A 24,577-nucleotide genomic window follows, 5' to 3' on the forward strand; every position below is an offset into this window, starting at 1 on the left:
ACACACCCATGTAAGCAGGCACAGAGACACAGAGGCATGCACGGAGGGAGGGAAGCAGGCACATAGGCATGCATGGAGGGAGTGAAGCAGGCACAGAGACATAGAGGCATGCATGGAGGCAGGCAGACAGGCAGGTGCACCCACCCACCCACGCACACACACAGACATAGCCTACACACCAAGGCACACACACACCCCTACTCACCTCGAAGCCGGCCGGCCCCTGTCCCTCCAGGTTGGGCAGTGCCCCTGTGTTCCCCAGGAAGCCAAACATCTGGTCCACCATGTCTGAGTGGTCCACTGGCTGCTGCCTCTCCCGCTCCACCTGTTGGGTTGAGTTTGAGTTATTAAGACAAACAATGGACAATATCAAACATATAACACAAGGTAGGTCCAGTATGTGTAGCCTGGTCCCAGATTGACCTGTTTGTGCTGTCTTGCCACATCTATGGTCATAGTCACATTACAGTCAATTTTGGCTCATTGACACCAATGCATGAATAAGTGAACATTTGTCTAAAGTAGAAGTTAAGATTCACCTCTAAGTAACCAATTAGCTGCTTCAGATACCTGTTCCACCAGCTCCTTCTTCCGTCGTGCCTCCTCCCGTGCCTCCTTCTCCCTCTGCTCCTCCTGACGGGTCAGCTCGGCCAGGCGCTCCTGGTGACTCCTCTCGGCCTCAGCCCGCGCCCGCCGCGCTGTCATCTGATTCATCAGGCGCTCCTCCTCAGCCAGACGCTGGCCCTCCGCTTCTTTACGCCGCCGGTGCTGAGAAAGGGGCAAGAGAGTTGTTTAATTACTTACAATATCTCTTAAATGTTTTGAAATATTCCTAGATGTCAAAGTAATGTAACAGGAAGTAAACAGGTAACAAAATATTCAGTAAATTGAAAAAGCAGAAGCAAAGGAGCTTAGATAAAATAGCCTTGAGTCCATGAAAGTACAATAACCTAAAGATATCTGTGTGTTTTCAGTCACTACGTTTCTGCTGTTACACTACAGGACATACAGTATGAGTCTTATATTTTGCCCCACTCGCTTTACTTTAGCCCTGTTGATTTGCTGTGTGTGTGTCTACCTCTGTGTGTATTAGTATGCATGTGAGTAGTGTAATATCTTACCTCTGCCCTGAGTCTCTGGGTAACCCTCCGCGCGATCATGCCCCGGGCATATGCCTGGATGGTGATCACCGCATGCAGCTGCCGCCAAAAGGACCGCCTCACCATGAAACCACGGCAACGGGCCTGTATTTGGGTGACGCGCGTTTTGGCCAATCGGTAGGTGACAAAGAGTTTCCTTGACCTATAGAGGGCTTGGAGGCGCAGGAAGCCCACCCTCATCTGGATAGGAGACACCAAACACCAATATAACACAAATAGAATGTTCTAACATAACTACACCAATATAACACAACAATAATGTTATAGCAACATAACTACAACACATAACTCAGCAATTATGGAACATGCTTTTAAGGAACGTCCGATGAGGGAATGAATGTCATTCCTTGCCAGGGATACGTCCAAGTGAACCGTTCAGGAAATGGATGATTGTGAAATGTCAGTAACCATGGAGATAGAGGAACTCACTGCACTGTAGTCCTTCCTGCACCGATAGCCACGCCATGTTTTCTGAATGAGTGTCACTGACCTCCTCACCCTCAGGAAGTTAGTCCTGGAAAACACACAGGGGTGAGAGAGGGAGAGGTGCATATAAAAACATATGATAGCATTCTGTAGTGCTCAACCACAACATACAGATGTGCATTAACATGTCCAGTCAATTCAACGGCAGTATCTGAATTAGAACTATTAGGAAGAAAGTTTTTTAATTTTTTTATTCCATAAAATATGGATAAACAAAATAAACTTGAAGAGGATCCTTCACTGCACCACTTCTGCTCTCCACCCCCACAGCCTGTCCCCTCTCCCCCTCCTCACCCTCTGTTCCTCCATTGTTCCCCTCTTCTTCTCCTCCTCCCTCACTCCCCTCTGTCCTTTCCCCCTTGTCCCCCACCCCTCCATCTCTCCCCTCTCCTCCTCTCCCTCTGTCTCTCTATACCCTTCACTCTCAAACCTCCCCTCTCTCCCCTTCTTTCTCACCTCTCCTTCATTCCTCTTACAGCCTTTTGAATAAGGATGACCTTATCGGTGATGGCCTTGTCCCTCTCTATCTCCAGCTGCATGTCATGGTGGTCCTGAAATGGAGAGGGAGGGGAGGAGCGACATAGAGAGAGAGGATAGGGGTGAGAGGCAAGAGAGAGAGCATTGTTTTATCGTAATATGTCATTTGTGTAATAATGTAGGTGAAAATATGTTGTTTATCAACCAGATAAGCATGTCGATTTGCAATCTATAAAATCCAGACACCTTGAGAAAGATCTTGGTCTTCCCAATCTGCCAGTCATCATCTCGTCCAAGAACTGCCTCCACTATCTTCTGACATGTCCCTCTCAAGTCCTCCTATGAGAAAACAGCGGGGGTTGAATGACACATCTCTCAACCAATAGCCATCCTGAAGTAGAGTAACAGAACATAGTAATATCATTTTCTTATTGGACAAGTCCAGGAGGCCCTCCCTGTTTCAGTCTGGTTTCTTTTGTTTGGTGCCTAATGAACAGGGTCCAGCTCTGCTCACCTGTCTGTTTGCAGGTTTGACTCCGGGCATGAGAACGCGGTAGCGGTCTACAAACTCTCCGAAGGTGTATCTGATGGGGTAACCGGCGCGCCTGATACGAATGGTCTCCATCATCCCAGAGTACCTCAGCTGACGCACACACAGCTCCCTGTCAAACAGCTAGATGGACAGACAGACGGGCAGAGTTAACAAAGTGAACAGCCGTAAGAGAATGGTAAACGAACATCGTGACACACACAAGCATGGATGCGAACACACACACAGATAAACAGGCATGTACACACACAGGCATGTACACACACAGGCAGGTACACACACATGCAGGTACACACAAGCACACGCACATTTAAACACAATATTTCATGCTAGTACGTTCCTCAGGTTGGACTCACCATGGGTTTCTTGAGCTCGTTGGGTTTGATGCAGCGGACGAAGAAAGGCTGACACGCATTGAGTGTTCTCATCAGCAGCTCCAGAGAACGCTTGAACTGGCTGCTCAGAGTAGGGGAACGCTTCCTGGTCTCCACACCCTGCCAAAACACACACGAACACGCACACACACACACACACACACACACACACACACACACACACACACACACACACACACACACACACACACATTTACAGTACCAGTCAAAAGTTTGGACACACCTACTCCTTCAAGGTTCTTCTTTATTTGTACTATTTTCTAAAATGTAGAATAATAGTGAAGACATCAAAACTATGAAATAACACATGGAATCATGTAGTAACCAAAAACAAATCAAAATATATGTTATATTTGAGATTCTTCAAAGTAGCCTCCCTTTGCCTTGATGAAAGCTTTGCACACTCTTGGCATTCTCTCAACCAGCTTCATGATGAATACTTTTCCAACAGTCTTGAAGGAGTTCCCACATATGCTGAGCACTTGTTGGCTGCTTTTCCTTCACTCTGTGGTCCAAATCATCCCAAACCATCTCAATTGGGTTGAGGTCGGGGGATTATGGAAGCCAGGTCATCTACTTCAGCACTTCATCACTCTCCTTCTTGTTCAAATAGCCCTTATACAGACTGGATGGGTGTTTTGTATCATTGTCCTGTTGAAAAACAAATGAGTCCCACTAAGCGCAAGCCAGATGGGATGGTGTATTGCTGCAGAATGCTGTGGTAGCCATGCTGGTTAACTGTGCCTTGAATTCTAAATAAATCACTGACAGTGTCACCAGAAAAGCACCCCCACACCATCACACATCCTCCTACTGTCACACCCTGATCTGTTTCACCTGTCTTTGTGCTTCTCTCCACCCCCCTCCAGGTGTCGCCCATCTTCCCCCCCAGATTTACACCGGTCTAATGTCCATTGCTCGTGTTTCTTAGCCCAAGCAAGTCTCTTATTATTATTGGTGTCCTTTTGTAGTGGTTTCTCTGCAGCAATTTGACCATGAAGGCCTGATTCACACAGTCTCCTCTGAACAGTTGATGTTGATATGTGTCTATTACTTGAACTCTGGAAATAATTTATTTGGGCTGCAATCTGAGATGAAGGTAACTCTAATGAACTTATCCTCTGCAGCAGAGGTAACTCTGGGTCCTCTTTTCCCCATGAAAGCCAGCTTCATCATAGTGCTTGATGGTTTTTGCGACTCCACTTGAAGAAAAATTCAAATTTCTTGAAGTTTTCCCTCATTGACTGACCTTCATGTCTTAAAGTAATGACGGACTGTTGTTTCTCTTTGCTTATTTGTCCTGTTCTTGCCATAATATGGACTTGGTCTTTACCAAATAGGGCTATCTTCTGTATACCAACCCTACCTTGTCACAACACAACTGATTGGCTCAAATATATTAAGAAGGAAAGAAATTCCACAAATTAACTTTTAAGAAGGCACACCTGTTAATTGACATGTATTCCAGGTGACTACCTCATGAAGCTGGTTGGGAGAATGCCAAGAATGTGCAAAGCTGTCATCAAAGCAAAGGGTGGCTACTTTGAAGAATCTCAAATATAAAATATATTTTGATTTGTTTAACACTTTTTTTCGTTACTACATGATTCCATATGTGTTATCTCATGTCTTCACCTTTATTCTACAATGTATAAAATGGTAAAATAAAGAAAAACCCTTGAATGAGTACTTTATACAGTATACCATACATTTAAATGAACATTTTACAGCAGGGAATCCTACAGATTGTTTAAATGTAGGTGTAAACTCTAAATGCCACTTTAAATAACAGTGTTTCTCAAATAGTCGGTCAGGACCCCCTGGCGGGATGTGGCCAGTTCATGCTTGGTCGCAGTGTCAAATGAGGTGGCCACAGGATAAAATATTTGAGAATCACTGTTTTAATATTAGGACCACTGGGGTGAAGACTGAAAAGAAAGAGGGACAGAAAGGTTTGAGTTCCACAGAGGATGGATGGATGGAGGGGGTTTTGGGGTAAGCACAAGCTACATAAGGTTTGACATTGGTGGCAGCAGTGGGATCTGGGTTTTACCACAGTAGGAATGGCCGTTGTTTACCTTTGGAGGAGGAGTGGTGGGCGGCAGATAGCCACAAAGAAACTGAGGCCAGACAGAACCACAGAACACAACCACAAAGAGAGAAATGGAGAGAATGACAGAGGAAGATTGAGAGACGAAGAGAAGGGAGTGGTGGTATTAGCCATGCCTAATGCTACAGTATGTGAAAGAAGAATAGTAAAGAAGAGAAAGAATCGAGAGTGATCGCTTGATGACATCATCACTGGGAAACAGGAAGCCCCTGACTATGGACCACAAAATATGTCATTACCATCAAGAAAGAAGTGAGTAGACTTATAAAATGGCCACCGGTCTAACCACTACAGACACATTGACTTAACTGGGGAGGCACATTCTAGTTATTGTATTCTATGGTCGAAACCTTGTCTGGAATTCCACCATTTGCTTTCATGGCCTATTCTTAGCCTTTCTCCCTCTTGCTTAGTGGACACAGCCTGGCGGAGTGAGTGGGGAAAATACATTGAAGGAGTCATCATAACATCATCACTATGCGACCACCAGACACGTTATCTCTCACCATGGCGACATCAGCCTGGAAGATCTGCTTGATGAACTTGTTCTTGGAGGAATGTACCAGCTGGATGATGTCAGTATGGAGGCTGTCACGATTCTTCTCCAAGAAGCCTGAAAGAACACAGGAGTCAGTAATGCCCAATTCCAAAACAACCCCTAGTCCGACCCCTTACCTATGCAGTTGTGGAGGAACTGTACATGGAGTCTATCGGAGTGCGAGGGGGAGCTATTACCACATTGCTTACACCTGGCATACCCTTTCTATGGTATAGGGGCTATGGATTACACCTGGCATACCCTTTCTATGGTATAGGGGCTATGGATTACACCTGGCATACCCTTTCTATAGTATAGGGGCTATGGGTTACACCTGGCATATCCTTTCTATGGTATAGGGGCTATGGGTTCACACCTGGCATATCCTTTCTATGGTATAGGGGCTATGGGTTACACCTGGCATATCCTTTCTATGGTATTGGGGCTAGTGGTTACACCTGGCATATCCTTTCTATGGTATAGGGGCTATGGGTTACACCTGGCATATCCTTTCTATAGTATAGGGGCTATGGGTTACACCTGGCATATCCTTTCTATGGGGGCTATAGGGGCTATGGGTTACACCTGGCATATCCTTTCTATAGGGGGTATAGGGGCTATATTACACCTTTATCCTTTCTATGGTATAGGGGCTATGGGTTACACCTGCCTATGGGTTACACCTGACATATCCTTTCTATAGTATAGGGCCTATGGGTTACACCTGGCAGATCCTTTCTATGGTATAGGGGCTATGGGTTACACCTGGCAGATCCTATCTATGGTGTAGGGGCTAGGAGTTCCTCCTGCCAGATCCTATCTATGGTATAGGGGCTATGTGTTACACCTGGCAGATCCTTTCTATAGTATAGGGCCTATGGGTTACACCTGGCAGATCCTATCTATAGTATAGGGGCTATGGGTTACACCTGGCATATCCTTTCTATGGTATAGGGGCTATGGGTTACACCTGGCATATCCTTTCTATATTATAGGGGCTATGGGTTACACCTGGCATATACTTTCTATAGTATAGGGGCTATGGGTTACACCTGGCATATCCTTTCTATAGTATAGGGGCTATGGGTTACACCTGGCATATCCTTTCTATGGTATAGGGGCTATGGGTTACACCTGGCATATCCTTTCTATAGTATAGGGGCTATGGATTACACCTGGCAGATCCTTTCTATGCTATAGGGGCTATGGGTTACACCTGGCAGATCCTTTCTATGGTATAGGGGCTATGGGTTCACACCTGGCATATCCTTTCTATGGTATAGGGGCTATGGGTTACACCTGGCATATCCTTTCTATGGTATTGGGGCTAGTGGTTACACCTGGCATATCCTTTCTATGGTATAGGGGCTATGGGTTACACCTGGCATATCCTTTCTATAGTATAGGGGCTATGGGTTACACCTGGCATATCCTTTCTATGGTATAGGGGCTATGGGTTACACCTGGCATATCCTTTCTATAGTATAGGGGCTATGGGTTACACCTGGCATATCCTTTCTATAGTATAGGGGCTATGGGTTACACCTGACATATCCTTTCTATGGTATAGGGCCTATGGGTTACACCTGACATATCCTTTCTATAGTATAGGCCCTTGGGTTACACCCTGGCAGATCCTTTCTATGGTATAGGGGCTATGGGTTACACCTGGCAGATCCTATCTATGGTATAGGGGCTAGGAGTTCCTCCTGCCAGATCCTATCTATGGTATAGGGGCTATGGGTTACACCTGGCAGATCCTTTCTATAGTATAGGGCCTATGGGTTACACCTGGCAGATCCTATCTATAGTATAGGGGCTATGGGTTACACCTGGCATATCCTTTCTATGGTATAGGGGCTATGGGTTACACCTGGCATATCCTTTCTATGGTATATGGGGCTATGGGTTACACCTGGCATATCCTTTCTATAGTATAGGGGCTATGGGTTACACCTGGCATATCCTTTCTATGGTATAGGGGCTATGGGTTACACCTGGCATATCCTTTCTATAGTATAGGGGCTATGGATTACACCTGGCAGATCCTTTCTATGGTATAGGGCCTATGGGTTACACCTGACATATCCTTTCTATGGTATAGGGCCTATGGGTTACACCTGGCATATCCTTTCTATAGTATAGGGGCTATGGGTTACACCTGGCATATCCTTTCTTTGTATAGGGGCTATGGGTTACACCTGGCATATCCTAGGGGGCTATGGGTTACACCTGGCATATCCTTTCTATAGTATAGGGGCTATGGGTTACACCTGGCATATCCTTTCTATAGTATAGGGGCTATGGGTTACACCTGACATATCCTTTCTATGGTATAGGGGCTATGGGTTACACCTGGCATATCCTTTCTATGGTATAGGGGCTATGGGTTACACCTGGCATATCCTTTCTATAGTATAGGGGCTATGGGTTACACCTGACATATCCTTTCTATGGTATAGGGCCTATGGGTTACACCTGACATATCCTTTCTATAGTATAGGGCCTATGGGTTACACCTGGCAGATCCTTTCTATGGTATAGGGGCTATGGGTTACACCTGGCAGATCCTATCTATGGTGTAGGGGCTAGGAGTTCCTCCTGCCAGATCCTATCTATGGTATAGGGGCTATGTGTTACACCTGGCAGATCCTTTCTATAGTATAGGGCCTATGGGTTACACCTGGCAGATCCTATCTATAGTATAGGGGCTATGGGTTACACCTGGCATATCCTTTCTATGGTATAGGGGCTATGGGTTACACCTGGCATATCCTTTCTATATTATAGGGGCTATGGGTTACACCTGGCATATACTTTCTATAGTATAGGGGCTATGGGTTACACCTGGCATATCCTTTCTATAGTATAGGGGCTATGGGTTACACCTGGCATATCCTTTCTATGGTATAGGGGCTATGGGTTACACCTGGCATATCCTTTCTATAGTATAGGGGCTATGGATTACACCTGGCAGATCCTTTCTATGCTATAGGGGCTATGGGTTACACCTGGCAGATCCTTTCTATGGTATAGGGGCTATGGGTTCACACCTGGCATATCCTTTCTATGGTATAGGGGCTATGGGTTACACCTGGCATATCCTTTCTATGGTATTGGGGCTAGTGGTTACACCTGGCATATCCTTTCTATGGTATAGGGGCTATGGGTTACACCTGGCATATCCTTTCTATAGTATAGGGGCTATGGGTTACACCTGGCATATCCTTTCTATGGTATAGGGGCTATGGGTTACACCTGGCATATCCTTTCTATAGTATAGGGGCTATGGGTTACACCTGGCATATCCTTTCTATAGTATAGGGGCTATGGGTTACACCTGACATATCCTTTCTATGGTATAGGGCCTATGGGTTACACCTGACATATCCTTTCTATAGTATAGGCCCTTGGGTTACACCTGGCAGATCCTTTCTATGGTATAGGGGCTATGGGTTACACCTGGCAGATCCTATCTATGGTATAGGGGCTAGGAGTTCCTCCTGCCAGATCCTATCTATGGTATAGGGGCTATGGGTTACACCTGGCAGATCCTTTCTATAGTATAGGGCCTATGGGTTACACCTGGCAGATCCTATCTATAGTATAGGGGCTATGGGTTACACCTGGCATATCCTTTCTATGGTATAGGGGCTATGGGTTACACCTGGCATATCCTTTCTATGGTATATGGGGCTATGGGTTACACCTGGCATATCCTTTCTATAGTATAGGGGCTATGGGTTACACCTGGCATATCCTTTCTATGGTATAGGGGCTATGGGTTACACCTGGCATATCCTTTCTATAGTATAGGGGCTATGGATTACACCTGGCAGATCCTTTCTATGGTATAGGGCCTATGGGTTACACCTGACATATCCTTTCTATGGTATAGGGCCTATGGGTTACACCTGGCATATCCTTTCTATAGTATAGGGGCTATGGGTTACACCTGGCATATCCTTTCTATTGTATAGGGGCTATGGGTTACACCTGGCATATCCTTTCTATAGTATAGGGGCTATGGGTTACACCTGGCATATCCTTTCTATAGTATAGGGGCTATGGGTTACACCTGACATATCCTTTCTATGGTATAGGGCCTATGGGTTACACCTGACATATCCTTTCTATAGTATAGGGCCTATGGGTTACACCTGGCAGATCCTTTCTATGGTATAGGGGCTATGGGTTACACCTGGCAGATCCTATCTATGGTGTAGGGGCTAGGAGTTCCTCCTGCCAGATCCTATCTATGGTATAGGGGCTATGTGTTACACCTGGCAGATCCTTTCTATAGTATAGGGCCTATGGGTTACACCTGGCAGATCCTATCTATAGTATAGGGGCTATGGGTTACACCTGGCATATCCTTTCTATGGTATAGGGGCTATGGGTTACACCTGGCATATCCTTTCTATATTATAGGGGCTATGGGTTACACCTGGCATATACTTTCTATAGTATAGGGGCTATGGGTTACACCTGGCATATCCTTTCTATAGTATAGGGGCTATGGGTTACACCTGGCATATCCTTTCTATGGTATAGGGGCTATGGGTTACACCTGGCATATCCTTTCTATAGTATAGGGGCTATGGATTACACCTGGCAGATCCTTTCTATGCTATAGGGCCTATGGGTTACACCTGACATATCCTTTCTATGGTATAGGGGCTATGGGTTACACCTGGCAGATCCTTTCTATAGTATAGGGGCTATGGGTTACACCTGACATATCCTTTCTATGGTATAGGGGCTATGGGTTACACCTGGCATATCCTTTCTATAGTATCGGGGCTATGGGTTACACCTGACATATCCTTTCTATGGTATAGGGGCTATGGGTTACACCTGGCATATCCTTTCTATAGTATAGGGGCTATGGGTTACACCTGACATATCCTTTCTATGGTATAGGGGCTATGGGTTACACCTGGCATATCCTTTCTATAGTATAGGGGCTATGGGTTACACCTGACATATCCTTTCTATGGTATAGGGCCTATGGGTTACACCTGACATATCCTTTCTATAGTATAGGGCCTATGGGTTACACCTGGTAGATCCTTTCTATGGTATAGGGGCTATGGGTTACACCTGGCAGATCCTATCTATGGTATAGGGGCTAGGAGTTCCTCCTGCCAGATCCTATCTATGGTATAGGGGCTATGGGTTACACCTGGCAGATCCTTTCTATAGTATAGGGCCTATGGGTTACACCTGGCAGATCCTTTCTATAGTATAGGGTCTATGGGTTACACCTGGCAGATCCTATCTATGGTATAGGGGCTAGGAGTTCCTCCTGCCAGATCCTATCTATGGTATAGGGGCTATGGGTTATACCTGGCAGATCCTTTCTATAGTATAGGGGCTATGGGTTACACCTGGCATATCCTTTCTATAGTATAGGGGCTCGGAGTTCCTCCTGCCAGATCCTATCTATGATATAGGGGTTACACCTGGCAGATATTTTCTATGGTGTAGGGGCTAGGGCTTGATTTGATATTGAGCATTTGACCAACTAGTAGATTTGCTGGAATTCAATAATTTTTCTTCTGACCATGAACCAACCAAATCCTACTACATGGAGCATTGATGACTTTCTTATATAATTGCAATGACTTAGAGGTATACATGTAAGCATTGGGTTGAGTATAAAGCCAATGCCTTAGAATAGGCTTACCTTTGGTCTCGTAATGGACCACCCCAGCAAAGTGCTGGATGCCAAACTGGGTCATGTAGGTGTTCTTAGGAGGGTGGTAGTTGGTGTTGAGTTTGTGCTGAGAGTTGAGTTTATACAGCATGGTGGCGTCTGTTCCCTGAGAGACAGACAGAAAAAACATTTAGGCTGTGTCTGAAATTATAACCTCTTCCCTATATAGTCCTATGTAGTTCAGTTGGTAGAGCATTGCGCTTGCAACATCAGGATAGTGGGTTTGATTCCCAGGACCACCCGTACGTAAAATGTATGCATGTAAGCTGCTTTGGATAAAAGTGATTGGTAAATGGTATATATTATATTATTAGGGTGCTAAGGATTAGGGTGCTATCTCGGACGCACCCTTAAAGTTTGTGACCACAAACAAATACAATTCAATAGCACTTTATAACCCATTCAAGGGCAAAGTCATAATCAGGTTACAATTTAAATGTTTAGTTGCACCGTGGTCTTGCTATGCAATACGACAATCCTCTCTGCATGACTCCTAGCTATAATCTGTCACAAAATCGGTACCTTGTTACAGGGTTTAAAAAAAAAACTTTATAGTGCCTGTGACTGTCCACCCCCTCTTACAATACCTAAACTCAATATGCATATGAATTGACCGACAATGGTAAGGTGCCATATTGGTACTGTACCTTGGGGAACTTGCTCTCCTCATCTATGAGAGATATGATGTTCATGGGTTTATTGGCGATCATATCCAGAGCATCCTGGTTGTCAGTGAACTCGATATGTTGCCAGTTGATGTCCTCCAGGTTGTACTCCTCCTGCTCCAGCTTGAACACATGCCTCACAAAGAACTGCTGCAGGTTCTCATTGGCAAAGTTGATGCACAGCTGCTCAAAGCTTCAGGGAAGAAGGAACATAGCGAGAGCGGGTCATTCTGCAGTCAATTCATTTAGGGGTGTGTGTGCGTCCTCACTTTGATAGTAAAACGTGTCAGTGTGTGTGAGGTTGTGTGTGGTTGTCGTTGGAAAAATTGATGCACAGCTTCTCAAAGCAACAGGGAAGGAATGTAGCCAGAGCTGGTCACTGGACACACAATCAAGTTCAGCTATACTGGTAAAAAATGCAGTGAGCATGTCAACCGCCAAATCAAATAAAGAGGCTGTCGACTTTAGTCTGACTTTAGTCGGACACATACTATTGTCACCCAATTTTTCAACAGAGATGATTATGATTATGTCATGGTATGTCATGTCATGTTCAGTTCTAATGTACCCTAAATGGACAACAAAGCTTTTAGACTTTAGAATTTGAAACAAATGACTACAACATCCCCAAAGCTTGGGTCAGTGAGAGGACCCACCTGTTGACAGTAAAGTTCTCAAAGCCGAAGATGTCAAGCAGGCCGATGGACCTCCTTACGATCTTACTCTCACAGGACGAAGGTCTAAAGATGGCCGCGTTGATCTTGTCCACGATCCACACAAACAACCTCCCATAGATACCCTGGGACAGGAGGGACGATTTTCATTTACACTGTGTGTGTTGTTGGTGTGTGTGTGAGTGTGTGTCTACACAAACAACCGCCCATAGATACCCTGGGACAGGAGGGACGATTTTCATTTACACTGTGTGTTGTTGGTGTGTGTGTGAGTGTGTGTCTACACAAACAAGCTCCCATAGATACTTTGGGAGAGACCGTTTTCATTAGACAGGAGGGAACATTAACCTTCTGTGAAGGAACAGATTTAGTAGTGTGTGTGTGAGAGTGTGTGTATGTTCTCACTTTGATACTAAAATGTGTGCTTGTTCCATTGCATGCGTGTGTGTGAGGGTCCTGACCTTGACGAAGGCGTTTCTGACGTCCAGGCCCTGTTCAATGCTGAGGGGAGTGGACACACTCTCGCCCCGGGTGATCAGGGTACGTGTGGTCAGACATGACATCACGTCCTTAGGGTCCACCTACATAACAATACAACAACACAACAACATACTGTAGTAGAGTACAACAACACAATACTCAGACACTGTGATGAACTCTACAGCACAAGCCCAGCACAGAGATGGTGTACAGGTAAGTTACTACTACCCACCTCCATCAGAGAAGCAGCAGTGGACAGGTCTGGAGATTGCACCACCACACAGGCATCCAGGTTGTCATAGGTATGGGCTGTTGGAGTGTATGTGTTTGCAAGGGGGAGAAAAGGGGGAAAGCAAGTCAAGAGTTTTGTTCCAAAACGCTATATCCACCACATCTGTATTTTTTATCCCAAATGATTTCTTATGGGTACCTTCATGTTTGTGTAAAATATTACTGTTTTCAGATTTCTTATTTCTACATTTCAGATGTGTATTAAAATGGGTTTTAGTTGTAAAACACTATATATCAATTGTTTAGCTGGAATGGAATGTTCGTATCCTGTATATTTCACTGTGATTTGTGGTTGTCTCACCTAACTATCTTAAGATGAGTGCACTTACTGTAAGTTGCTCTGAATAAGAGCATCCGCTAAACGACTAAATTGTAAATATTTTACATAAGGATCTTATATTATTGTATTGATTCATAAAAAAATAAACACATTTTATTGATTACACAAATGTATCATTTGTACAGTTCTTTATTACAAATGTAGTTATTTATCACATTTAGCTATGTAAAACCTAGCAGTACTACTTATTCATCTGTGAGTGAGGCGGATATATAGTGTTTTGCAACAAAACATGATAATTTATCTCTCTGAATTGAAACCATCAAGTGATAGATTTGAACAAATACATGTCTGTCATTGAACATCCCTATGCCATGATTAGTTAGTGAAAAAACACCAATCTCTTTCATAATTTCTTTAAGCAATCTAATTTACCAACATTTCTGAAAATGGATATATAGCGTTTTGAAATTAAACCCTTCAAGTCAATTATGTAAGTCAATTATCCAAGTGCATTTTTGTGTCAGTTTTGGAAGACTACCCCTCTGTAAACCTGGAACCAAATTCAAGTGAGAACAAGACAGGGATTAACAACTTCCTCAAGGGTAAAATCCCCTCACTTTTTCTGTTCCCACAAGTGATCTTTTATAACACTTTCAATATTTAAAAGATCACTTGTGGGAGCAGCAAACAGTACATGAACATAAGCCTTTTTTTAATATATAGTTGCCCAGCTCCTGTGTCGAGTTTGAAGGCATTATATTGTGCGCCAACACTCTCTTTCCAAAATGGCCACCTCTGCCCACCCTCGTAGCGCAGGTTGCCCATGTGCAGGATGGCCGCCAGTAGTTTGGAGATCTCCCAGTTCTCTGTCTCTGTGAACATCAGCACCTTCATGGCCGACAGGATGCTGGAGTAATCCTTAAGGTCATCACGGCCATCACATTTTGTACAGTTCCCCTGGAGAGGGACATACACATAATGTATAGCCATTCATTATCTATACTGTATAGTACATTCATTATTGCCCATGCGCAGGATGGACGCCAGTAGTTTGGAGATCTCCCAGTTCTCTGTCTCTGTGAACATCAGCACCTTCATGGCCAACAGGATGCTGGAGGAATCCGTTAGGTCATCGTGGCCATTATTTTTTATTCAACTCTTTATTATTGATATTGGTTATTGTACTGCAATATTGAGGGAGTTAGTACATGAGCATTTTGCTGCACCTTTTATACCTGCTGTAAACTGTGTACGTGACAAATAACATTGGATTTGATATATACTGTGAGTTATATAAATAAACACATGCACGCACACACACACAGGTATACACATATACAATAGGAGCTGCACACACCCCCCGCTCACACCCACTACTCACCATGGTGAGGTAGGAGTAGTCAGTGGCTAGGCCCAGGCCCAGCTTGGTCTTCAGCTCTGGGGCCATGCCCCGCAACATACAGTAGAAGATGTGATAGTTCCTCTCATCCGCAGCCTGGAGGAGAGAATGACACAGCAGGGTCGAGTTCATAGGGTACAAAACAAAAGAAAACTGTCAAAACGGGAAACTGTCTGCAAACTCAAGACTTCTCCAGTATGTACTGTTCTATTCCACTCTATAGCCCCTCCCCCTGGACCCTAAAGCCCCTCCCCCTGGACCCTTACCTGTCTGCAAACCCTATAGCCCTCACCCTGGACCCTTACCTGTCTGCAGACCCTATAGCCCCTCCCCCTGGACCCTTACCTGTCTGCAAACCCTATAGCCTCTCTCCCTGGACCCGTACCTGTCTGCAGACCCTATAGCCCCTCCCCCTGGACCCTTACCTGTCTGCAAACCCTATAGCCCTCACCCTGGACCCTTACCTGTCTGTAGACCCTATAGCCCCTCTCCCTGGACCCGTACCTGTCTGCAGACCCTATAGCCCCTCCCCCTGGACCCTTACCTGTCTGCAAACCCTATAGCCCCTCTCCCTGGACCCGTACCTGTCTGCAGACCCTATAGCCCCTCCCCTGGACCCATACCTGTCTGCAAACCCTATAGCCCCTCCCACTGGACCCTATAGCCCCTCCCCTGGACCCGTACCTGTCTGCAGACGCTATAGCCCCCCCCTACCCTTACCTGTCTGCAGACCCTATAGCCCCTCCCCTGGACCCTTACCTGTCTGCAAACCCTATAGCCCCTCTCCCTGGAACCGTACCTGTCTGCAGACCTTATAGCCCCCCCCGTACCCTTACCTGTCTGCAGACTCGGGACTTCTCCAGAAGATACTGTTCTATCTTTGCCCCCTCGATTGCACCTCTCTTGTTAAAGTGGATGTCGATGTATTTCCCAAAGCGACTGGAGTTGTCATTCCGGATGGTCTTAGCATTCCCGAACGCTGCAGGGATGAAAGATTAAAGTCCAGACTTAGTGTAACAGATGCAGTTCAGTGAACAATGCTCACATGATGAATCACCTTGCCTGAGACCTGAAGAGTATTGTGGCATGCAGTACACCAGGGTTTCCAACCCTGGTCAGATAGTCACATTAGCTTAGAGAGACATAGCTAATACAGTCCACATGTAGAATACACAGACGGAAACTTCAGAATGTGCAAATGAGGCTTTAGACATGGATAGGAGGCCCAATTGTTGTGTTATTTCCGGGTCACACCAGGTGTTAATGCCAGCTTGGCATAGAGAGGTGAATGAATGCCCTGCCTGACTTAAGCTGTACATCAAATTGTCAGATCACTACTCTTGGCCTGGAGGGTGTTTCCTTCACCCCTGTACTTGTTCCAGGGAAAGAACGCAAGTCATGAATCTGTCTTTTAAGGACTCTTTGAAGAATGCATCCCAAGTTCAGCTTTTCCTACACAGCTTCTGTGATTCTAGCCTACAATTTTTTTTTAAACAAACCTGCCCCTGAGGTAGCTTGGAGCAAGTGTACAGTATCTCTGTATTCTACACAACACCACATTTGCCTTGCCAAGTAACATGAGGGCAAGTTGGCTAAGGCAGCGACAGACAGCAAGCACCCTAGCTATTACATTTCATCAGTGCTGCTGAGTGGATATACTGTGGTTAGTCTCACAAAATTCAATAGAATACTGGTATGGACATTGGCATCCATGGAAACATAACTACAAGACGGCCATCTTGGTCAGGAAATGTTTTCAATTAAACTGGTTTGGAATTTGACCAAGATGGCTGCCATTAATAGCCCATTCTAGTGTCTCATCTCAATGTTGAGTCTGACCTTCCAGTATGGGGTTGGCCTCCAGGACCTGTTGCTCAATCCAGGAGTGTTGTCCACTGATGGCTGCCAGGAACTGCAGGATCAACTTGGTGCTCTCTGTCTTACCTGCCCCAGACTCACCACTGAGGAACACAGGAGGAGATGCAATATTTTATGTATAGAAGCAGACAGACAGACAGACAGACAGACAGACAGACAGACAGACAGACAAGCACGCACGCACACACGCACGCAGACACACATGTAAATCCAGCAACTCAAACACATGCTCACTTAAATAGTGAAACCCAAATGCGCACACACTCACACACACACACACACTCACTCACTCACTCACTCACTCACTCACTCACTCACTCACTCACTCACTCACTCACTCACTCACTCACTCACTCACTCACTCACTCACTCACTCACTCACTCACAAATACACTAACCTGATGATGCAGCACTGGTCCTTGTTGTTCCTCTGCATGTTGAAGTAGCAGTTGTCTGCTATGGCAAAGATGTGAGGTGGCATCTCCCCAATCTTCTTATTGGTGTACAGGCGGATCTGGTCTGGAGTGTAGATGGGCAGCAGCTGGTAAGGGTTTACCGCCACCAGAATCGACCCTGTGTAAGTCTGCAGGGAGAGGTCAAAGTCAAAAGGTGAAATGGTCAAGGTTCATGCCAAGATGAGGGCAACCATGTTCTCCCTGAGGATTTGGCGATAACTTGATTTGTCGCTAGTGATAGCATGATTTGTTGCTAGCAACAGCACAATTTGTCACTTTCTTTCACTGGGATTGTGATTAGGCTAGTCACTAGGCTCGTGATCACTGAGATAATGTATTGTGAACCTGATGAAGATTGATCATTTCAATTCAGAACTACAAAATCATTGGAAGTTGAGATTGAAAGTCCCCTTAATTGTGCATAATCTAAACATAATAATCAGTCATAATAACCCATGATTTGTTGTACTTCCAAGCCTGCAGGCCAAAGCTGTGGTGTGTTCTAAAAGTTCACGTGTGTTGAACATTTCCGCTTTGATGGTCAAAGCACATGTAACAAGCTGGATCAAAGGTTAAGCACGAAGCAGAGCTTGGCCTTCAGCCTAGCAGAGATTATATGTAGCCATTCATTCAGTGACAGCAAAGAAAAGGAAAGTAGTAGAAGTGCTAGCATTAATGTCATGGGCTAGCTTGTTAGCATGTTCCTTTTTAGCTTTTAAAAAAAGAAATAGGAAAGAGCATGCTTGTCTCTGTAGTTTGTACTCACCCTTCCCCCACAATTTGTCTATACAGAGAGATAGGGAGGAGGATGAAGAGGGAGAGGAAAGAGGTATAAGGAAAAAGCACAAAACAGGCACCAGTTGATGAGGGACCGACTGGGGAGGACATACAGGGGCTAGGTCTCAATACTCTATAACAGCTTCCTTAACCACCCGTACCACATATATCACAACAGACTAAACACGTTTCCATCATGTGTCCTGCCAGAGCAGTGATACTGAGGAAAGGATATGAGGAGAAGAAGCTGGTTCAAACTGTTGAGCCACAGCAAGGCAGGGAAGATAAGGAACCAGTGGTGTTGGGGGGTTGTGGAGGCCAGGGGAACTAACATGCCAGTATAACCAAGAAAGTAAGTAAAATAAACCCTATAACAGTCAATCAACAACATGAGCTACATGTCACTAAACAAGGTCACTATGCTGTAAAATTATCAATGGTGGAAAAGTATCCATTTGTCATACAATTGTAAAGATAGAAAATTACTCAAGTAAAATTAGAAGTCACCCAGTAAAATATTACTTGAGTAAAAGTCTAAAAGTATTTGGTTTTAAGTATACTTAAGTATCAAAAGTAAGTGTATAGTAATTGCAAAAATCTACTTAAATATCAAAAGTAAAAGTAAAAGCATAAATCATTTCATATTTCTTATATTAGGCAAACCAGACGTCATAACTTTATATATATATTTTTTGCGGAAAGTCAGGGGCATACTCAATTTACAAATGAAGCATTTGTGTTTAGTGAGTCCACCAGATCAGAGGCAATACGGATGACCAGGGATGTTCTCTTGATAAATTTGTGAATTGGACCATTTTCAAATATCAATAGTAAAGTAAAGTATAGATACAAAAAAAACGACTTAAGTAGTACTTTAAAGTATTTTTACATAAGTACTTTACACCACTGAAAATGATGGTCTTGTAGTGGTACCAAAGCGAGCAGCCAGTATTGCAGGGGGGACTCACATAGATGACACGCTCGTTGTAGCGGATGAGCAAGTTCCGTAGGATGCCAGCCTCGTTGAGGTCTCCCAGGCGGATCATATCCTCCACACCGTGGATGGAGGTGGGGTGCATGGGCTTAATGTTGGTGGCATTCTGGGGTGAGATCCAGTGCTCCTGATGGGAGAACAGTTACAGTACAGTCACAGCCATTGAGGAACTATGGTGTCATAGACTACTGTGCGCCCATGTGGGGTTGTTAGAGTAAGCTTAAGGCCCTGTTTGAATGCATCCTCCTTTCCTTCCCCTTCCTTGCTTTCTTCCTTCCATTAAGTAATCACTGATAAAACATGAATGGATAGGTGTAGACAAACTTTCCATGGCATTGCTTTTACCAATAATGTCATGTCATGATTACTTGAAGGACGGGAGGAAGGAGGGATGCATTTGAACAGGGCCAAAGTCTTGTTCATCAAAATCTTGTTAATGTCTCGTCGTCTTGTCAAAGTAGTGTCAACGTCCTGTCAATGTCTCATCTCGAGTGGACTTACCCTCCCCTCGTCATCCAGCACCTGGATCTGTCCCGAGTCACAGAGCTTAAGCACGGCTCCCACTGGGACATCGAACTCCCGGCCCGTCTTAAGGTCCAACCAGACATAGTCGCCCTAGAAAGCAACCACAAACACAATCAGCAATCAGGAAGGAATTCTCAGAAAATTCCTTCAGCAAGTTAATGTGCTAGTTTTTTTTCAAGAGCTGCAGTCCCATACAAAGATTTTCTTGATAATGTTTCATTTTAAGGGGCCTTATTACAGTGTAATTCCATATGGAATGACCCTGTATCAAGTATTGTAATTAATTGTAATAATACATAGTTAAACTGTAATAACAACATGTTACTGGAGGTAACTACAGTCTAATTACAGAGGTGTAACAACAAATGCTTGTTACCGTTAAAAATTTTAAAGTTTCCAATAGCTTCCCAACCATATCCCAACGCACCATATTTCAGCCTGCATATTTCAGCCTGCACATTTCAGCCTGCACAAACCACGTGAAAAGTGTTAGTTAATTTAATAAAACCGACCACCTCATTGACACAATTCTGTAATAAAGGGCTCTGGAGTCTGATGCCCAGGCCCGATGGCATGAACGAGTTCGCAAATGGTTGACATCAAAAAATACTTTCAATTGTTAAATAAATTAACCATGCATTTACTTAACCATAAATTAAACATTATTAGACACATTAATAAACAGTTATGGTTACAATTGTGAGATAGTCATTCATGCTTGACAAATTGTAAGCCTATTAATCTTGGTTAAATAATGGTTTATAAATGCACTTAAAATGTTCATAGGATAAACTCTTATTCCATCATGTAACCTTGCAAGGGTTCCACTGTTGGATCAGTGAAATTATTTATTTATTACAGAAATTAAGGCATCATGTCAACATCTACCCGTCTGCACAATACACTCAGAGGGGTTTGTTGAGACTAACATCATGTGACAGTGTGCAGACATGAGAGACTGCCATGAAAGAGTGTTGTGAACAAGACAAAAACATCAACACAGGAGATAGAAAGTAAGTTTTGCATGCTAGCTAATGTTAGCTTGGCTCGATGGTCTTATCTTCCCTGAACCTTGTTCTCAAGGTATCCATACCTCAAGGGTATTACATGAGAAACATCCAGCATGTTAACGTTATCTAGCTAGCTAGCCACTTGTGTCAACAGACTATGAAGAATATTACTTCCTTTTCAATGTAGCTAAACACTAGCTAACTTAGTGTTAGCAAGCACTATTATTGTTAGCTGGACACGACAACAACTAGCTAGGTAACAGGCCTAAACTATAGAAATCATGATGATAACTAGTATAGGGTAATGTAAGTAGTTATAGCTATATACTTTTTCTCTAATACAGATTCCCACAAGGTCTCAGACTTCAAGATGTACCCGGCTCCACGAGGGGGCTAAAGGGGTCTTAGCCCCCTCAGTTGAAACTTGTGCCACCTTAGTTTTAGGTCCCTATATAAAAATAGCTAAATCTGTGTCTCCACTGCGCTGTGTCAACACAATGGACAGAGTGCGTCGCGGTGTGTTTAAGGAAGCTATGGAAAGCCACTGGGACGGTTAGGTATGACTCCTTTGGGTTCCCATAAAAATCAGGAAAAAGCATTTCTCATCTTTGTGGAAGGCTAAGTGAATAACATGATAAACCTCCGCTTGTAATGTTTGATTTGGATTTATAAGTGAGGACACCGTGTTGGAGGCCGAACTGTCTCCTTCTTGCTCCTCTGCGGTTCCTATGGGCGCACTCTGCAGGAATGTCTTCCCTATGATGGCGTGTGAGAGGTTTTCATCCTGACATTGACTCGCACTAAATTGACTATGACAGAGCTCTGGGTGTAGCACGGAAGTTGTGTCACTGCTGGAGGGTCTGGAAACCACCCCGAGTACACCGTGCATTGTCCGGGAGAGAATGCTCCCTTACCTGCTTCAACAAAGGCCCATTTTATGAGCATGGCCTTATTTCTATTACAGCATACTGGATGACTGTCATTCATATTTTATTCACCCAGCTCGATAGGTTTAGGCTACTACATGACACTCAAATTTTCCCTATACCTATCATGAGGTTGCTACAACCTACAAATTAAAGTTTACAACGTAGGTGCATAGGTCGAGAGGAAAGTTTTAGTAATCAAGGTGACAGAGAGTGATACATTCAACACCACCTTGCACACTCTTGCCTGCATCTAGCTGACCTAGGGTGTAATCATTAGTCCAAACCGTTGCAAACGAGAGTTTCTATTGGAGAAATTCAGGTATGTTTATCCATGTTTCAACATAATCGACAGAATGAATACACCCCTGATCACCCGCACACACAGTTCTCTTTCATAGCAGCCACATACAAACAGCATGATCACTTTACTTGTTGTATAATTAATTCTCGCATCTACACGCTCTCCTCCTCTCACCTTCTCCCTTCGCTTGTGGACTTCAGTGCACAACACAACAGCTGGCTGTGACCAGGTGAAAAAATCTTTCCAAGCCAAACCTTCATACCATAACCGCTACACACAGCCTACATCACTGTCTCCATATTAGCTAACGTCATAGTCAACATAGCTACTAGAACTAACGCGTTAGTAAACCCACTACAATCATGCAGTACAGTGTACAGCAAGCAGTATACACCGGCGGGCCCCGGTGGCAATAAATTAATAAAACCGAAAGCTTACTTTGACTTGGAAGAGTTCTAGTGTTGGATAGCCTTAGCCAGCTAGCTAACATAGCATACCTCTCTGGTTGAGCTGGTTGTTTGAGCAGCATTAGCTAGCTAAGTAAGTGAAAGTGAAAGTTTAATGAAATATAACTAGCTTTCTCTTCATTGTCTTTAATTTAAGAAATTAATTTGATCAAAACTGTTCAACTATTGTCTTTCTCTCTCTTTGAGTCAATTACGCACCACGTTTTATGCACTGCACTGCTAGCTAGCTGTAACTTATGCTTTCAGTACATTCTTTATTCTCTGATCCTTTGATTGGGTGGACAACATGTCAGTTTATGCTGCAAGAGCTCTGATAGGTTGGAGGATGCCCTCCGGAAGTCGTCATAATTACTGTGTAAGTCTATGGAAGAGGGTGAGAACCATGAGCTTCTTAGGTTTTGTATTGAACTCAATGTACCCAGAGGAGGACGGAAACTAGCTGTCCTCTGGCTACACCATGGTGCTACCCCAAAGAGTGCTGCTGAGGCTACTGTAGACCTTCATTGCAAAACAGTGTGTTTTAATAAATTATTTGGTGACGTGAATATATTTAGTATAGTTTTATCTAAAAATTATAACGTTTTTTAATGTTGAACAATTTACATTTATCTGAAATACACTGAGGAGGATGGTCCGCCCCTTCCTCCTCTTAGGAGCCTCCACTGGATTTTCCTTTATTTGCTCCGCCAATCTACATTTAACAAATGGACATAACATGTTGGTCAATACAGTATGTATCATGTAGTCAGTGCTCGTTCCCAAACCAGAAACCGTGGATTGATGGCAGCATTCGCGCGAAACTGAAAGCGCAAACCACTGCTTTTAACCAGGGCAAGGTGACCGGAAACATGACCTAAATACAAACAGTGTAGCTATTCCCTCCGCAAGGCAATCAAACAAGCTAAGCGTCAGTATAGAGACAAAGTAGAGTTGCAATTCAACGGCTCAGACACAAGAGGTATGTGGCAGGGTCTACAGTCAATCACGGATTACAAAAAGAAAACTAGCCCCGTCGCGGACCAGGATGTCTTGCTCCCAGACAAACTAAATAACTTCTTTGCTCGCTTTGAGGACAATACAGTGCCATTGACACGGCCCACTACCAAAACCTGTGGACTCTCATTCACTTCAGCCGACGTGAGTAAAACATTTAAACGTGTTAACCCTCGCAAGGCTGCAGGCCCAGACTGCATCCCCAGCCGCATCCTCAGAGCATGCGCAGACCAGCTGGCTGGTGTGTTTACGGACATATTCAATCAATCCTTATCCCAGTCTGCTGTTCCCACGTTCTTCAAGAGGACCACCATTGTTCCTGTTCCCAAGAAAGCTAAGGTAACTGAGCTAAACGACTACCGCCCCGTAGCACTCACTTGCGTCATCATGAAGTGCTTTGAGAGACTAGTCAAGGACCATATCACCTCCACCCTACCTGACACCCTAGACCCACTCCAACTTGCTTACCACCCCAATAGGTCAACAGACGACGCAATCGCAACCACACTGCACACTGCCCTAACCCATCTGGACAAGAGGAATACCTATGTGAGAATGCTGTTCATCGACTACAGCTCAGCATTTAAAACCATAGTACCCTCCAAACCCTGGGTCTCGACCCCGCCCTGTGCAACTGGGTAATGGACTTCCTGACGGGCCGCCCCCAGGTGGTGAGGGTAGGTAACAACATCTCCACCCCGCTGATCCTCAACACTGGGGCCCCACAAGGGTGCGTTCTGAGCCCTCTCCTGTACTCCCTGTTCACCCATGACTGCGTGGCCATGCACGCCTCCAACTCAATCATCAAGTTTGCGGACGACACTGCAGTGGTAGGCTTGATTACCAACAATGACGAGGCGAAATACAGGGAGGAGGTGAGGGCCATCGGAGTGTGGTGTCAGGAAAATAACCTCACACCCAACGTCAACAAAACAAAGGAGATGATTGTGGACTTCAGGAAACAGCAGAGGGAGCACCCCCCTATCCACATCGACGGGACAGTAGTAGGGTAGTAAGTTTT

General features: G+C 44.5%; 1 protein-coding gene across 4 annotated transcripts in view; it reads right to left on the reverse strand.

Moving 5' to 3' along the window:
* Nucleotides 1-24,577, reverse strand: part of LOC115136052 (unconventional myosin-VIIa-like) — a 96,803-nt gene that overhangs the window by 50,820 nt on the left and 21,406 nt on the right. For 2 of the 4 annotated variants that reach the window (XM_029671418.2, XM_029671417.2), the window contains exons 3-25: nt 19,833-19,946; nt 19,306-19,458; nt 18,327-18,344; nt 17,504-17,688; nt 17,067-17,188; nt 16,064-16,206; nt 15,210-15,323; nt 14,632-14,785; nt 13,487-13,563; nt 13,236-13,355; nt 12,757-12,899; nt 12,083-12,293; nt 11,406-11,541; nt 5,685-5,791; nt 5,147-5,188; nt 3,030-3,167; nt 2,638-2,796; nt 2,370-2,462; nt 2,103-2,197; nt 1,590-1,674; nt 1,122-1,340; nt 571-768; nt 206-325 (exon numbers count right to left, since the gene is read on the reverse strand). In XM_029671418.2, the coding sequence (XP_029527278.2) occupies nt 206-325; nt 571-768; nt 1,122-1,340; nt 1,590-1,674; nt 2,103-2,197; nt 2,370-2,462; nt 2,638-2,796; nt 3,030-3,167; nt 5,147-5,188; nt 5,685-5,791; nt 11,406-11,541; nt 12,083-12,293; nt 12,757-12,899; nt 13,236-13,355; nt 13,487-13,563; nt 14,632-14,785; nt 15,210-15,323; nt 16,064-16,206; nt 17,067-17,188; nt 17,504-17,688; nt 18,327-18,344; nt 19,306-19,458; nt 19,833-19,946 (2,946 nt within the window). The remainder of the gene's footprint in view (nt 1-205; nt 326-570; nt 769-1,121; nt 1,341-1,589; nt 1,675-2,102; nt 2,198-2,369; nt 2,463-2,637; nt 2,797-3,029; nt 3,168-5,146; nt 5,189-5,684; nt 5,792-11,405; nt 11,542-12,082; nt 12,294-12,756; nt 12,900-13,235; nt 13,356-13,486; nt 13,564-14,631; nt 14,786-15,209; nt 15,324-16,063; nt 16,207-17,066; nt 17,189-17,503; nt 17,689-18,326; nt 18,345-19,305; nt 19,459-19,832; nt 19,947-24,577) is intronic. The other 2 variants (XM_029671420.2, XM_029671419.2) reach the window with 1 other exon arrangement.

The sequence above is a fragment of the Oncorhynchus nerka genome, linkage group LG10 (genome assembly GCF_034236695.1).
Source record: "Oncorhynchus nerka isolate Pitt River linkage group LG10, Oner_Uvic_2.0, whole genome shotgun sequence".
Lineage (NCBI taxonomy): Eukaryota > Metazoa > Chordata > Actinopteri > Salmoniformes > Salmonidae > Oncorhynchus > Oncorhynchus nerka.